Source organism: Thermobia domestica, unplaced genomic scaffold, assembly GCF_964235325.1.
Source record: "Thermobia domestica unplaced genomic scaffold, izTheDome1.hap1.1 HAP1_SCAFFOLD_1634, whole genome shotgun sequence".
NCBI classification, from domain to species: domain Eukaryota; kingdom Metazoa; phylum Arthropoda; class Insecta; order Zygentoma; family Lepismatidae; genus Thermobia; species Thermobia domestica.
In genome coordinates, this window is record NW_027657344.1 from 1 (window position 1) to 16,475 (window position 16,475).

Below are 16,475 nucleotides of genomic sequence, written 5' to 3' on the forward strand. Positions count from 1 at the left end.
ATGCTGATAGTATTTATTCAGAATATTGAAGAAATTATATTTACTCATATACAGAAGATTAGTGAAGTTGGATTGTTTATTGTTTTTGCATTCTCAGTGCATACAACGAAGATATGTTAGTGTTATATATGGTGTCAGTATGTATGTATAGATTAACAATTTAATTTTAATTTTATATTTGAGCAGTTGTGTATACGATTTGTAGTGTGCGTTCGCTTTTTGTCATTTGCTAATGTGTTTGATTTACAAAATCGAAAATACCAAACATATAATATAAATTTTAATTCGCAGGGAGCAACCGTTCGAAATGATGGACAGGCCGTAATAATTGGTCGCATAGTGAAAGGAGGCGCAGCCGAGAGGAGTGGGCTTCTTCACGAGGGCGATGAGGTATTGGAAGTGAACGGAATTGAGATGCGGGGAAAGTCAGTGAATGACGTCTGTGATATCTTGTCTGGAATGACAGGCACACTAACCTTCCTTATTGTACCAAGCTCCGATCACAAGACCTCACAATCGACAAGAGACACGGTCGTAAGTAGTTCACCTTAATGTTTATCTTGAACTTAGTTGAAACATATATTCTTAGATGTTAATTGTTAGTTTTATTTATGATCTGCTAAATGCTTATTCATCTAGGAGAGACTAAAACTAAGGCTTTTGCCTCCTACCCTTTGCGAAAAGTACTGTTACTTTATTCAGCTTATTGTTGAGTACTACCTTATTGCCCCTTAATCTCCAAATGTGCAATATACGTACTTTCTGTTCATGTGCTTTGGTTCTCCGTGTTAGATCATGGGGACACCGACTCTAATGGAAAACAGTAGTAGTTCGGACCGCAGTTCTAAGCAATAGATCGTGTGTCTATAGAAACTGAGTATGTGATAATAATAATAATTGCATTACAGTTACACATTTCACTAAAAGAAATATACTGCATAGGGTAAACAATTTATCTTGAAACGCTCTTGTGACTTTTAAGACTAATGATTTAATATGTATATATCAGGTGTTCCAAAAATGCCCCCCCCCCCTCCCTCCACGGACCACAGAGCACTATTCAATAGGCCAAAATAAAGCGAAAATGTTATATTTGCCCTCTGGAGCCTCCTTCAGCCGCTATGGGGAATCAAAATTTCACAATGTGGCAACGTCGCAGATTAACTTGGGACTATTAGCATCAATACAAATACATCAAGTAGTTAAATCGATTGGTACATTAATAAGTGATGCAAGTATCAATCTATATCTACTTTAGCTGCCATCTTGAAAGAATCGATGCAACAATTTGATATATTAGTAGATTTCTATGGTTCTTTATTTACGACATTGCCAAATAGTGCAATTCGTGTCTCCAGACAAGGATCCAAAAGATATATATATATATATATATATATATATATATATATATATATATATATATATATATATATATATATATATATATCGCGAAGAAGCCAAATTTCAAGAGGCCCTATTTCGAATTCGAGAAACTGTGGATGGTGGTCCTTATCAGCGTAAAGGAAGTCATGCATACGCAGTCCAAAAGTACACATTTCATTAATTTTCAATGGGTGTACAGAGTATTCCCTGCAATGTGAAATTCCCAGACATGCCATCAACCGAACTTTGAGATATGCTCTGACTTTATGGTTGGTCCAAAGTAGGCAAACTATAAGTCTTGATACCACTGAACACTGAATCCTTTGCCGTGATGTCGGAAGTGTTAAGGCAGGTCAGCAGCATGGTCTCTTATACTCGGGAAAACGCATGCTGTGATATTTCGTTTCACGCTTATAAGTGAAGAAAATGTGAAATATACCGTGACGAAATGCATCGCATCACACGTTATTCTGAACACAAAAACAAATGGAGCTGCCGGATCCTAACACTTTCGACTTCCCTTCGAAGCATTGGATGTCCAGTGTTGTCAAGGCTTATCTCCTACCTACTTTGGACCCTCCTTGAAATCAGGGTATATCTGAAAACTATATTGAGAGCATATCTAAGAATTACACCATGTAGGGAATACCTTCTACGCCTATTAAAAATTAATGAAATGTGCACTTTTGGATTGTGTATGTGTGGCTTCCTTTACACTGATAAGGACCACCATCCACAGTTTCTGGAATTCGAAATAGGGCATGTTAAATTTAGCTTTTTCGAGATTTTGGACAGCCCTAGCTCTGAAAATACGTACTTTTCGCGATAGGTCCATATGAACTTTTTCTCTTACTTTGATGTGAGGAATCACCTCTTACAGTTTGTCGGTATAGTTCATTAACACCCTGTATATATATATATACATATAATATAATATGAGAGAGAGAGAGAGCTTTATTATGACTTGTAGAATAGTGGTCTGTGGGCGCCATTTTTAGAACACTCGATATATAAACTAAATTTTGTACGAAGCAGTTATCAACGGAAAGAAAATTTATAACATATTTTGCGATACTACTTGATTAACAGTGTTATCAATTCAACATTTTTTTTTATAGCACTACGTTAGATTATTATACACTTCAAATCTACAAGTTAAAAGAGAACTTACAATACCATATTTATTATTCAGTGTTGCAATAAGAACGCTAGACTAGCAGAAACATTGAAATTGTGGAGGCCTCTATTACAGTAGTAAGGAAATTGAGACGAACAGGAGAACGCACTCTTGTGTTCAATACTATGATGGTAATACGACAAACTTTGAATAAACGGAAACGTAAAGTGCATTTAATCTTTTGCTCGAGAAGCCTTTCTAATCAATACCTTAGCTTTTTTCAATCAGTCGGATAGAAACGAGACAGATACCTCTCACAGAGAAAGAAGCATTATTTTTCTTGTGTTCAAAAGTATGTGCTTGCTGTGGGGTTATAGTAGAGACCTGCACGGGCCGGGCCGGGCTTGGGCGGGCCGACACTGATTTTTCTTTAGGTCGGGCCAGGCTGGGGCCGATCAATTGCAATTCTTTAATAATTATTGACTTTCGTTAAACGATAATTGGAATAAAGTCAAACGTTGAAGAAGTGTGTCCGTGAAAAATGTTACAAAGAATGCAATAGCAATTTACAGTTTGTGTTGCTTAGCGGCTCCATTTTCACTATAGATGATTGCATGCAAGTTGCGGTAAATTGAGCTCTGACCTTGACCTTCACTGAACTCAAAATATAACAAGAAGGGATGGGAATGTTTTGCCTGTCGCTAAACAATATTGCCATCTTCACTTTATGCTAAAAATCAATTAAGTTAGATTTTTGTTATAGGGAATGGACTTTTTGTTCTCTCGGTGATAGGCAAAGTTCTAGGAGGCAATGGTACCATTCGGGAGGCAAGCGTCAGGTTGTGAACCAGAGTTTAGGAAATGTTTCTGAGGGTTAGATCAAATTTAGTACTAAATTTTGAGAAAGATTGGGGCTCGAGCTAATTATTTAAAAATTTATCGGGCCGGGATCGGGCCCAAAAAATTTTATAATTTATCGGGCCCGGGCCGGGCTCGGGCCAAGAATTTTAAAAAACTTATCGGGCCGGGCCGGGCTCGGGCCGAAAATCTCCGAAACTTTTCGGGCCCGGGCTGGGCCGGGCCTAGGTACGTTCGGGCCGGATTGGGCTCGGGCCGAAAAATTCGGCCCGTGCAGGTCTCTAGGTTATAGGTTAAATCCAAAAATGAATTTTTATTAAACTGTGATATTGATTATACTCTGGATCTTTTGCTTTTCTTCATATCTTTTCGTGTTCTAGTGTAGAATTTTGTCATCATACTGAAAGATAATAATGGAATTTAAAGTTGAAAGCAAACTTCACTGAACAACAACAACAAATATATTATTATTATTATTATTATTATTATTATTATTATTATTATTATTATTATTATTTATATTAGCAAGACGAGAACTTTGCTGGTTTATAAAACGTCTCATCTTCAGATATCTTACGATATTTCTTTACCAATTTGTATATTAGATTGTATTTGTATTAGATTTTACATATCGATATCACGTTTGGAATATCAGTTTCTTTAATTGATGTAATTTGAAGTAACTTCTTTTTAGTGTATACTAAAAGTAGATAGTTACGCAATATAGTGAATTCTAACAGCGCAACTGTAAACAACGGAAAGAAACGTTTGTGAAGAATTATAAAACTTGTTTTGAATAACATTTAAAAATATTGAGAGCACAAATGTCATATGTCTAGTTTTCGAAATTTTTCAGGAGACTGTTTCTATATGATAAGTGTGCCCTAGCAAAGCAGAGAGTTTGAGCTTTGCGACTAACAGTAGACATATGATATTTGTGCACCTGGCATAGCAGGTATCAAGCTATCGAAATAGCTGACAAAGTCAGTATTGAGAAAAGTTGGACATACGACATTTGTGCTCTCAAGAGTCTATATATTCTAAATGTTTTTATTAAGATTTTTACTACGTACTATTTCTGTTTGAGTAACAAGGATCTGAGAAATCAGAATGTTCTTTCTTTTGACTTTCTCAGTTTAATTTCCGGTAGCTGGACTCCTACTTTCTCCTGAGCCTACTCTAAAATAAGCTTAGGAAATTTGGCATGTGCTAAAACCAATCATGCCGTAAGCTTTGAAGTAATAGCACAGCTACAAAAAAATAAGTCGAAGATGTCAAACATGAAGGTACTTGAAAGATATGATTTATTAATATTTAAATATATATATCCCGTTTTTATAATTATTTATTTATGAAACAAGGCTCGGTAAATTGTCTAATTGTTCTTAATATAACAGTTCAAAATGTATTATCAGGTGCGTTTTCATGTCCATTGCTTCTTTAATTTTAGATGCACGTGAAAGCCCATTTCGATTACGATCCAGAGGATGATCTATACATTCCATGTAGGGAATTGGGCATTAGCTTCCAAAAGGGTGATGTGCTACATGTAATTTGCCAAGACGATGCAAATTGGTGGCAAGCATATCGAGAAGGTGAAGAAGACCAAACTCTCGCTGGTCTAATTCCAAGCAAATCCTTCCAGCACCAGTAAGTACTAATTTATTATCTCGTCTAAAACTATTGAATTATTATCTATTTGAGATAAAATGGGTATTGCTTTAATTATACCGTGCCGCACAAGATATATATCAATAAGCACTTGCGCCTGGGGGCGCGGTGGCTCAGTGGTAGAGCGTTCATCTCCGGTGCTTGGGGTCCCTGGTTCGATCCCAGCTCGTGCCGTGTGGCCTTTGTGGTGGACAAACATCGTGCTCGTGGGTTTTCTCGGGGTTCTCCTGTTTCCTCCCACTTTCTTCATTCCACCATTTCATTCATTTCTCATCTTCACCGTCTCCTTTAGCCCAACCGGCATAACCGTGGGACGTAAAACTTCATAAAGATTTCATTTCATTTTCATTTTTTTTAAAGCACTCGCCTCCTCTCCTTAAAAAAAAACCGTTCGTTGATAGTGAAAAGTTTGAGAAAATTAAGATACTTTAACCACTGTACACTTGAAGAGTTAATTGTGTGTGTGCGGGGGAGGGGGGACACGGTGCAGCACTCTTCTTTGGTTCTAATTATTATTACTGGTTCAATCCTAAGTCTTGTGACCAATTCTTCAAGTTCATTCATTTCTATTAACCATCCATCCATCTCCTTTAGCCTAAAAAACAGAATCGGGGAACCTTAAACTAAAGATATCATTGGGGCTACGGTGATAGTGATAACTTACTGTGTGTGGGGTCCCTGATTCAATCTCAGCTCGCTCCAATGGCGTTTGTGGTGGACAAACACCGTGTACATGAGTTTTATTGGGATTCTCTCGTTTCTTCCCACTTCCTTCATTCCACTATTTCCTTCATTATCGTTATCACAGTCTTCCTTAGCCTCGAAGCATAATCGTGGGACATTAAACTCAAAATATTCCTAATTTTTATTTAGATAATACGTACTTCAAATATTAAGTACGTAGTCATTCATTTTGATGGTCATTGCAACTGACTCTTAAGGATAGAAGCGTTTGGGCCTGTTTTCAAAAAAACTATAACAATGCACAGTCAACAGGAAGATATAATAAACAATTAATGTAAGATGTTGATACAGGTTAGTATTTTGATGATCCAATAGTTATGATTAGTAGACTAAGTTACCCTTGCACTGTAAGTACAGAAAAGAAACTTTAAAGCAAGATGATGTGACGAAAATACAGTAATATTTCAGGAGTAAGTTGTAAATTTAAGAGCATTAGATCGAAAACAGCTTGATCTTTTTATTTATTTTATTTTATTTTATTTATTTATTTATTTATTTTTTTAGCTAATTCATAACTGTATTATATATACACTTAATTTCAGTAAGCGTGAAATTATACACAAAAACCGGATCTCTGACTTGACGAATCGGAAATCTCTTGCTTGATGGCTTCGCCAATTCAGCTACCAGCAGCAACAGAACCAGTTTTCTGTTTTTGATGTGATAATTTTCTATTATTTAAGTAATATTCTGGCATACCAGTAGGATTATGGCTCAAACAACATGTATCGTTGTGGATTGCCTTTCCACAATAATTGCGAGATGGTTACTAGTTAGTTGGGGCTTAAAGAAAAAAGACTATCACATCAGAAACAAACTGATTCCGTTGTGATAGCTCAATTGGCGGAGCATTCGCCCAGAGAACGAGATATTCCCGATTCATCAGGTCAGAGATCCGGTTTCTGTGTATTAATCCATGCTTACTGTAACATATATTGCGTTTACTCGAATGCAAGCTGCTCTCTGAAATTTGTATCAAGAATCCGTTTATTTTGCGGATGTAAGCAGTGTCGTATAACATCACTACAAGAATGTTACGTGATTATCCTACTAACAGTTTATCAGTGACTTCAAAAGCAGTGACATGACAGAAACTTTCCATGTAGAATTTATCCAGTGCCTTTATCCATCCTAAAAAGTACTATGCATGTTATGAACTGAAAACTTAACATCCAACTTTACATTGCCAAAATTCTCGAATCGTTGTTATTGTTTACAGTTTATTATGAACAAGAATTAAAACTCGTCTACTGAGATCTACCGGTATTTCTGTTTGTCCAAAAACGTATTACGCGATTATAAAGCACCCCTCAAAGAATTCAGCCCTACATTGTGAAAAACAATGGGGTATTTGTATTCGAGTAAATACTGTATATATATATATGTTCAGTCAAAATATAACGGTAGATTGCCGCTGCAAATAATTGATAGCATCAAAAACAGAAAATTAGTCATGATACTCGTTTCTCATCCTTTCCATCTTTTTTATTCTAAAGATAAGTTGTGAATCCAGGAAGAGCATTTAAGAACATTCTGGTAATTTTCTGTAAGCGGTTCATTCTAGAAAGACGAAACTTAGTTCGGTAAGCTCATTCTTCGTTAAGGTGTTACAAAAATTTTGTGGTTTTTCTATTAAGTTATAATTTAAATTGTAGTAGTTGAAACTAATTTGGGGCAAGTCAAGTTTTAGGAATGTCTTTTTGTATTGTGTTATTAATTTCATTGTGGAAATTCTTTCAGACGAGAAGCCATGAAACAAAGTATTGTTGGAGATAAAACTGCCAAAGAGAAAACAAAGAAGGGAGGTACTTTATTATGTGCCAAAAAGAATCCGAAGAAAAAGAAAAAGAAAGTACCTTATAACGCATCGTACAGTGATGGTGAGTATAAGATAAATACAGGTGAGTAACTGCCATAACCGCAAGCTTTTTTTTATCTTTTATTCTTTTAAATTTGGGAAATGTAACACAAAAGCACAAGGTTTGATCTATAAGTGTTCTGCCGAAACAGACACTAGATCACTTTAGAGTTGATGAAGGCACTAAGCGAGTGGAGCAGGGATAGGAAAAACAAGTTCTTTTCATTTGTTTTTCGAAAGGACATATGAAACACAATAAATAGTTTCGCTGGAGTAGATTGATTTATTTAACAAACTTCCAGATATAGCTTGCGAAGCGAATTTACACCAAGATCATTGACAAGCATCAATCGTACAAGGAATTGGAAGGAGGTCAGCCTGGGCTCTGTTTAAATGTATTCTCCTGTGGCATTTGCCTCATAATAGTGAGGAAATTTCTGAGAAAATCTCAGCCAGTGACCAACAGCGGAGTTTTTGAACCTAGAACCTCCCGATTATGAAAAAGAAAAAAAAAATGTATGCCTACGCAGATATACTGCCAGTTAGATTATAGATACTACGCACTGAACTTCATTGCATACTTGTTTATCTGCAGGAGGAGGGAAGGGACGGATATGGTGGCTCAGTAGTAGTGCTCACCTCTGGTGCGAGGGTCTCTGGTTCGATTCCAGGTCATACGAGTTTGTGAGGGGCATCGTCGTGTTTGAGGGTCTTCTTGAGGTTGTTTCCTCTCACATTCTCATTCCGCCAATTATTTGACAATTACTCACTTTCATTTATTCATCCGTTAGCCTTGTGACGTTCAGCTAGAAATTTCATGTAACAGTTTATTCACTGGCACATCTCAGTCCTTCAATAAAGAGATACTATGACTTCCTATTGTACTAGAAAGCCAAATCCTAACAGAGATTAGGAAAAAATAACGTTTTACAGTACTGACCGTGATTAACACACAATTCAGCGTGGCCGTTTGATTTAATACTAGACAATGAGCTTTAGCTATGAATAATAATAAATTTGGAAAAGACAAGTGGGTTCCCACCGACCTGTAAAATCTGGAATACCCAGAAAAATCAGGGAATTTAGCTTACACGTAAAATGTTGTGGAAAAGTAAAGACATTTCATGAAAAGCTGAAGAAACTTACAACAGTGAATTTTACGAATGGATTTTTACTTCTTAAAATCCATTTCATTTTTACCTCTCCCAGCCATTTGCTAGGGGATATTTTATAAAATAAATTAGTTTGTTTCCTAAAACTTCCCTATCTACGTACACACTATATACATGTACATGCAAAGTAGATGAGGATCCGTCTGGTCGGGAAAAATTTAATTCTTTTTTAACATTATATCTTGAACTTGAAATTTGTAAATCGTAACCTGGGAAAGTCAAGGAATTCGTGATCTCCAAATATTATTATTTAATAGGGTTCCATTAAGGGAACCTTGGATAGAAACAGAAATACTTTTTAAATTTTCTGTATTCATGAAACAAAAGCGTGACTTGTAATAACATCAGTAATCAGTAGCGAGCTCTTAATAAATCACGTATTATTCCTAGTACGGGTCACTACTTTTGAAGATTGTATTTTGATTTATGAATCATAAATTAAGTACAATAGATTGGAAACTCTTTCGCAAGGATATTACATAAGTGCCGCAATCCATTATTTGATGGATTTATTACCTTCACATTTTGTGTTACGTTACAGTACTTTCTATAACGAAATCTAGGTTGTCTTTAAAATATTATTTATTTATTTAATTTTATTATTATTATTATTTGCTTGGCATATTTTTCTGATTTTCAACTAACAAACATTAAAATACGTTTAATTACTTTATTTTATTAATATTTTCTTGCTTTCTGAACCAAAAGTGCCATTGAATAGGAATTAAAGCTAAGTTTCTGTTAATACTGAGTCTTTGTTGAACTGTTATGGAATTAGTTTATGATACTAGACCGTATCATTTCCAATTTTTTTCTCTCGTATATCTGGAAATGTTTATTTATCTGTTCATTCTTTGTTTATTCTATTTTTATATATATATCTTTCCTAGTATTTTGGTTTAGATAAACTCTTTTAGTTTATTGTATTGTTTGAGTTTTCTGTGTGTGTGAGTTTTATATATTTTCCCCCTCTAATAACAAATTAAGAGGTAGGAACAACTAACTGAAATTCGGTTAAGAACTCCAGTTAGGAAGATAGGGGAGGCTTATAGCAGTGTAGGATTAAGGCTTTCATGAACGGGATAATGTGTTCGAATCCTGAGATCTCTTAATCGGTTAGTGTTTTTCTGAAGTTTTTCTCTGCGCTGTTACATTGGGTTGAATGAATGGTTTATTTCCTCCTATTCTACAAATCTTAACGTTTTAGTTAGTTTGACACTTGAAGAGGAAAAAATAAAGCATAATGTACACTCATGTCCAAAATTATTGTCGCATGTCTATAAATATGTTGTAGGAATATAATTTGATAATGAATTCGTCCGGTATTTCTTATAATGTTACTATGTGTATAATCGGCAAAGACATGTATGTAGCAAATTTCATGTCAAAAGAGCAGTAAATGAGAACAATAAAACGAAAATAAAACTTTCTTGTCCATTTAGCAACATTTTGTTTTACTCACTCTAATTTTCGTATTTATAATTCTTTTCCTATGAAATTTACCACAAATATACATTTTCCGATTACACACTTAGTATCAGTATTAAAAGTACCCTGCAAAATCATTATCGAATCATATACTTACAAGAAGACAGTTATAGATATGCCACAATCATTTTGGACATGAGTGTACCTTTTGATTAGATATAATATCTGTGTAAAGGGTTAGGAAAAAGAACATTTTCGTCGATCATTATGTAATAACATTGTAAATCATTAAAAGAAGTGAATGTAAATAGTACTAAGGAGTATAAACAGACTGTAGTTGTTCAAGAACGTAACAAACACTGAAACAGGTTGGTGGGCCAAAGCGATGATGAAAAAAATAAATAAATAAATAAATAAAAAATAAAAAAAAATTAAAAATTGTGAAATAGAAGGAAATGTTAAAGAAAAATATGTTACAGAGGAAGGATACACCAAACACTTTAAACTGATCTTTTAAAACTAAAATATATACTTTTTATGTTCGTAAGTTTCATGAAAGAATTTTAATCCCCCCCCCCCCCCTTTTTTTTTTTTTTTTTTTTCGATCGAACTCACTCGATCTGGATCATGTATGACTTAAGCATGTGAAATGTTAGATTCAAACTGTGAGTTCCGAGTGATGGATCTTCGAACGTGAGATCTGTACTTAGCGAAATTTTCTCAAAATAGTTTGAATAAAAATTGGCGTATAAAATCAATGATGGACGAAATGTTCCCGCAGTTGGGGAACTTACAGTTGTGTAAATAGTTTATGAAACAGTCTGTTTGTACAAAACTGTAAAGTTTATTAAAAAGACACTGATTGTATGCTTTTGTCTTCTACAGAGTATGATGCGGAAGAAATCCTTACATATGAGGAAGTAGCACTGTATTATCCACGAGCAAATCATAAGCGGCCAATTGTACTTATTGGACCTCCAAACATAGGCCGACATGAACTTCGACAAAGGCTCATGGAGGATTCAGATCGCTTTGCGGCAGCTATACCTCGTAAGTGTTTATCTTAAGTGTGTATTTTCCCTTCGATATAATTCATTTTATTAATAGCATTCTGGTGTACCAATTTAAGTGTAGTGTAGTTTTCTTTCGTGAAGAGCAGGGTTGATTAAATCACGATTTAAATCGAATTAGTCTTTTAATTATGATTTAAGTCAAATTAATTTTTGTTTAAAATAGAAATAAAATGCGATATTTCTGTCTGGGACCTAATCGAATGTGTCTAAAACTTGCTTCTTAGTCTGTTGATGGTAGAATTTTAATAAGTTTAAACAAATTATGTCATTCTTTAGTTTACAGATAATGGGCCAAAAGGTTTGACATTGTACTGATTTAATAATTTCATATTGAACAGAATACTTGAGAAGAAAGCTTGAATCCTTTTAACATTCAATATTTAGAAATTTAGTTCAGAATTGTGCATGTTGTGATAGTGCGTATGTCACTTTGATTAAAATGCGTATCTTAACGAAAAATCAAAATATATGACAAAAATAGTGTGTCTCAACTTTGTATATAAACTCTTCATTAAAAATAACTCGAAAACTGTCTCAGCGTTTTCAAGAATTCTACTTTTAAAGGGAAAAGAGGAAAATTTCTATGTTATTTTTTCCCAACAGGAAAAAGGATTAAAAACAATATTTGAAAACAAAAGGCCATTCTTGATTAGAAACATCTTACTACTAGAAGATCTTACATATTACGGTATTATTTTTGTCCTATTGGGTCAGATAACTTGAAATCTATAAACCGAATATTTATATTCATATATAATTTATGCTGATATGCAAATTTACGTTGAATTATTTTCAGTTTTAAAGCAAAGAATGCTAATGTTCATTATGAGAAAGTATGATGAAAGGAGTATAAAAGAATTGTATGCAATTTATTAAAAAACACTTTTAAGAAGGATATATACTCGATGTGCAGCGCGATGCAAAATTTCTGTAGTTTCCAAGATGGTAGCATATTCTATATGTGCATATTTTACTTTTGTTCTTTATTGATTAAGGTGCTTGAAAAGAAATACGTATTAAGAGTATCATAATTATCTTTCTTTCGTCCAATTATTGCAAAATGAACTGTGACCGCCCTCTCTTATATGTTGAAGGAACAATAATGTATTGCTAGCGAGTAACTGTCACCTAAGAAAAAACAACAAATATTAGAAACCTACGATTTCGTTTTTATTCTAACACCACATGATAAAAGAAACCTGAAACACACGTAGGTTCAAAAAGGAATATAATTTAAATTGCACTCCGTATAAAAAAGTTACTTAAATAAATAAAATAAAAACAAAATTTGTTTTAAAAAAAATGATTTTTTTTCAACTCTGCTCTTCAGTATGTATGGAACGATATTGGTTATATCATGCAGTATGTATTACAAAAATATATTGAATTTTTAGAAAAGCATATTTGCATGAGACTAAACAGTATACCGTTATTCAATAAGATAACGGAATACCTTGGTTATCGCGGTTTGTAATTTGATAGCAAAATTCTAATTATATTGCTCCAAATTGAAATTAACGCGGTCTCGAGATGTACCCTTCCATATATGCAACCAGCATTGCCTTTAGTTTTGTCAACACTTTTGTAGCTCGTGGTTTTATCTGACGATTATCACCTAAAATTGTACGCAAAAGTGAAATTTAAAGTTCGTCAGGAAATTTAAAATTATATCTGTTCCTAATGGTTACCTAATGAAAGGCTAGACATTCTTTCAAAAAATGCCTGACTTTCCATTAAAATGCCAGACTTTTCTAGTGATTAGTAAAAACTTCTAACGCTACAATTGTACTGACGATGTTGAAGGTGTGTTGGTTACAGGAATAGAATAATTCGTCCGTCCCTCGCTTTTGACCGAAGAAATGCGGTTTATTCTTGCGCATTTGATGCACGGGATCGAGGGTTCGATACTCATTTGGACAGTATTGAAATTTGAACTCATTATGGTGGTTTGGATCCCACCTTTAAACTGTAGGTCCACGTCTCATTATAGCCTCGGTAGTAAAAGAGAACGCTAAACTTCAACAAACGCAACAATAAATGATGTGTTTGAAATTGTTTTATATTTGCTATACTGATCATTTTAACTGATCGTATTAATAGAGTTCTTTCATTTGTTCACTGCACGCTGATTAGAGAAAACACTCTTTCAGTCGCTGCTTGGAATTGCAAAATAAAATTAACAAATTATGAAAAGTTTACTTCATGTTTCACAGCTCGTCAAGAGTTAGATTTTGATCTACATTAGAAATATGTATCATGCCAGGGCCAGTGTCAATGAAGTCATAATGTATATTATATATTCAACTACTTACCTGACGTGTTTTTTAAGACAAAACAAGTACTTACCTGTTTAATCCCGACAATTCATAAATAATTTCAATCCTTACCGGGCATGGTGAAAAATTACGAAAAGCAGAACAGACGAAAGTCAGACGAATGGTAGCCGTAGTTGCCAACGATTTTTATACGAAGAACTAATTTCAATAGACAGTACAATTTTTATCCAAGAAAGAATAATTATGTACGACGTATGTACTCAGGCTAAAGAGTAGTCTTATTTTCCTAAATGAACTTTTCATATTTTTAACTTAACACATGTAACATACTTCCTTCTTATCTTGTATGTCTTATAAAATTAAATTATTAATTTGAAAAATCCTTGGTTATGACCACCTATTTTTTATAATTGTTACCGATTTAATTATTGTGGTATTTTTCGTGGCAATAATAACCACGATAATCGAGATATTCTTGTGGAAATAAATAAAAGAAAACAACAGTGTGCTTCCTTACCCTGCGATAGACTTGAAATTTCTTTATCATTCACTTCAGATACGCTGATTAGGGGATCAAAACAACATTTCTCTCCTACTACGCACGCGTTCCTATTCCACCATAAACTCTCGCACATGGAGGTATAAAATGTATCAGAATATGTCGAAAGAATTAATTATAATTTTCATAATTGCACTACAAATTATAAAACACTGTATTACATTAATCTATATTAGTGAAATAAGGAATCCTCTCTTACTTGTAAGTTTCATTGAACGTTTATTATTTAATTCATAGTCGGATTTTGTAACATAATATTGGATTGATAAAATGATGACAGCGTTGAGATATGGCAGGGTACTTTCTATTTTCATTCTATAATTTGATCTTAATGTGCAATTGAAAAGCAAATACAATCTGTGTATGTGTAGTGTCAAAGCGCCACATGAAACGGCTCAATTTCATATGATTAGAAGGAGAATAACGTTATTCCGTGTGACCATCTAACGAACTGACATTTTAACATTTTTTTTCTTTTAAAATACGAGATATGATTAATTCTGGCTTCACTAAGAACTAAGTACGTAATAAGCTACAAATGAATAAACACTACAATTTGAGACAAATAATAGGACCTATATAACCTTCTTTAAAATTTACAGCAATTCTAGAATCTCTACGCCTTACAACCTCCCCAGCTCCTAAAAGTAAGCAATCATTGAAATTAACGTTGTGACGATTGAGTTCTTAATTTCTAGTAATTCCACTTAAAAAAATATAAATATCAAATCTCTAATACATAAATAATAATAATAATAAATACAGTTATTATTGTTAGTTGTTATGGTGAAAGAAGAGCAATGACGGAGTGGAAATTTAGTTTTCACACGATTCTGTATCTTTAAAACAGTTTTCCACCATGATATGATCAGCAGCTTGTTCTCACTTTTTGCAGTGGCGTAGTGGGAGATAGAAGTTTGTTTTCATTATCTATTAGCTTATATAAATGAATAATTAGTAGAATTTTTAAAGTAAGAATCATATCTACAATTTATTACAAGTGCTATAAACTTCAGAGAGTATGATGACGAGATAACGCACCATGACACACAACACTAAGTTAGTAAAATATTCTATAATATTGTGGTTATATATTAAAAGATACAACTCATAGTATCTATCAGTAATTTCACAATATTCTGTAATTTTGTATATTCATTTTAAATGTTTCCAAAGACAAAAATTAGCACCTGTTAGCGTAATAACGCAGAGTTTGTCAATTCTTAATGGCCGGCGAGATTCGTCACTCTGGTGATAATGAAGTTTTTTTAAAAAAATATCTTTTTTTAATAAGCAATCTGTTTCTGATATTGTTTTAATATTTCATGTTCACATTGTGCTTAGTATAAAATAAAAAGTTAATAGAATTCTGATTTTTTTTTCCAGATACAAGTAGACCGAGGAAAGACGGGGAAGTTGATGGACAAGATTATCATTTTATTTCTCGTGCTCAGTTTGAAGCGGACATTTTATCTCGAAAATTCGTTGAACATGGTGAATACGAAAAAGCATATTATGGTACAAGTTTAGACGCAATTCGGACTGTAGTGAATTCTGGTAAAATATGTGTTCTTAACCTCCATCCACAGTCACTGAAAATATTGAGGAACTCGGATTTAAAACCTTACGTAGTGTTTGTAGCGCCACCGTCGTTAGAAAAGTTGCGGCAGAAGAAATTACGAAACGGAGAGACATTTAAGGTGAGAGGTGAAAAAAAAAAAAAAAATGGCGCCAGTTTCTAGTTTTGTGCTAAAAATGTGCAGTGCCATAATTAAAAGGAAGTTTGTGATTGTGTGTAGTGCAAATTGAATTGCGGTGTTTGATTTTCATATGTAGTAAGTATTAAGTGTATTTTAGTAGGTTCGTCTGCAACTCGTCAAATATAATGTATGTAGAACGACAGGTAATCGTCTATAAGTACATTTGTCTCATTCAGATAGTGTTATCGTTGAGGTAAGTTAATGTAACATGATATTACATGGTCTTAATATGTTAATTTCTGCCCCTTCTCTGCTTATAGTTTCTTGAAGGTCTATTAATCTTTTATTCATAGTAAAATGGTTGTTATTGTGTTACATGAATTTGAACTTCAAGGTGCTTGTTTCATTTTTAAGTAAATACGTAATAGATCTAAGTTACTCATCCATTGAAATTTTAAATTTTATACGGTAGACGTGGTTTAAATTCGGCTCTTTTATATATATATATATATATATATATATATATATATATATATATATAATATGTAATCATGACTTTTAGAAATTCCATCACATTTAGCTTTTGCAGAGGCAGTACTAGCCTATACGTGCTCTCATTTCCACTGCAGTGGTGCT

The 16,475-nt window shown here is 33.7% G+C and overlaps 1 protein-coding gene across 1 annotated transcript; it reads left to right on the plus strand.

Moving 5' to 3' along the window:
* Positions 1-291: 291 nt before the first annotated feature.
* On the plus strand, positions 292-15,896 carry LOC145677932 (protein PALS1-like; the record flags this gene model as incomplete). The annotated part of the gene is made up of 5 exons (XM_081748180.1): positions 292-534; positions 4,809-5,008; positions 7,514-7,674; positions 11,117-11,281; positions 15,526-15,896. Coding segments are annotated over 5 exons (1,125 nt in total), but the record flags the coding sequence as incomplete, so codon positions are not given.
* Between the last annotated feature and the right edge of the window lie 579 nt (positions 15,897-16,475).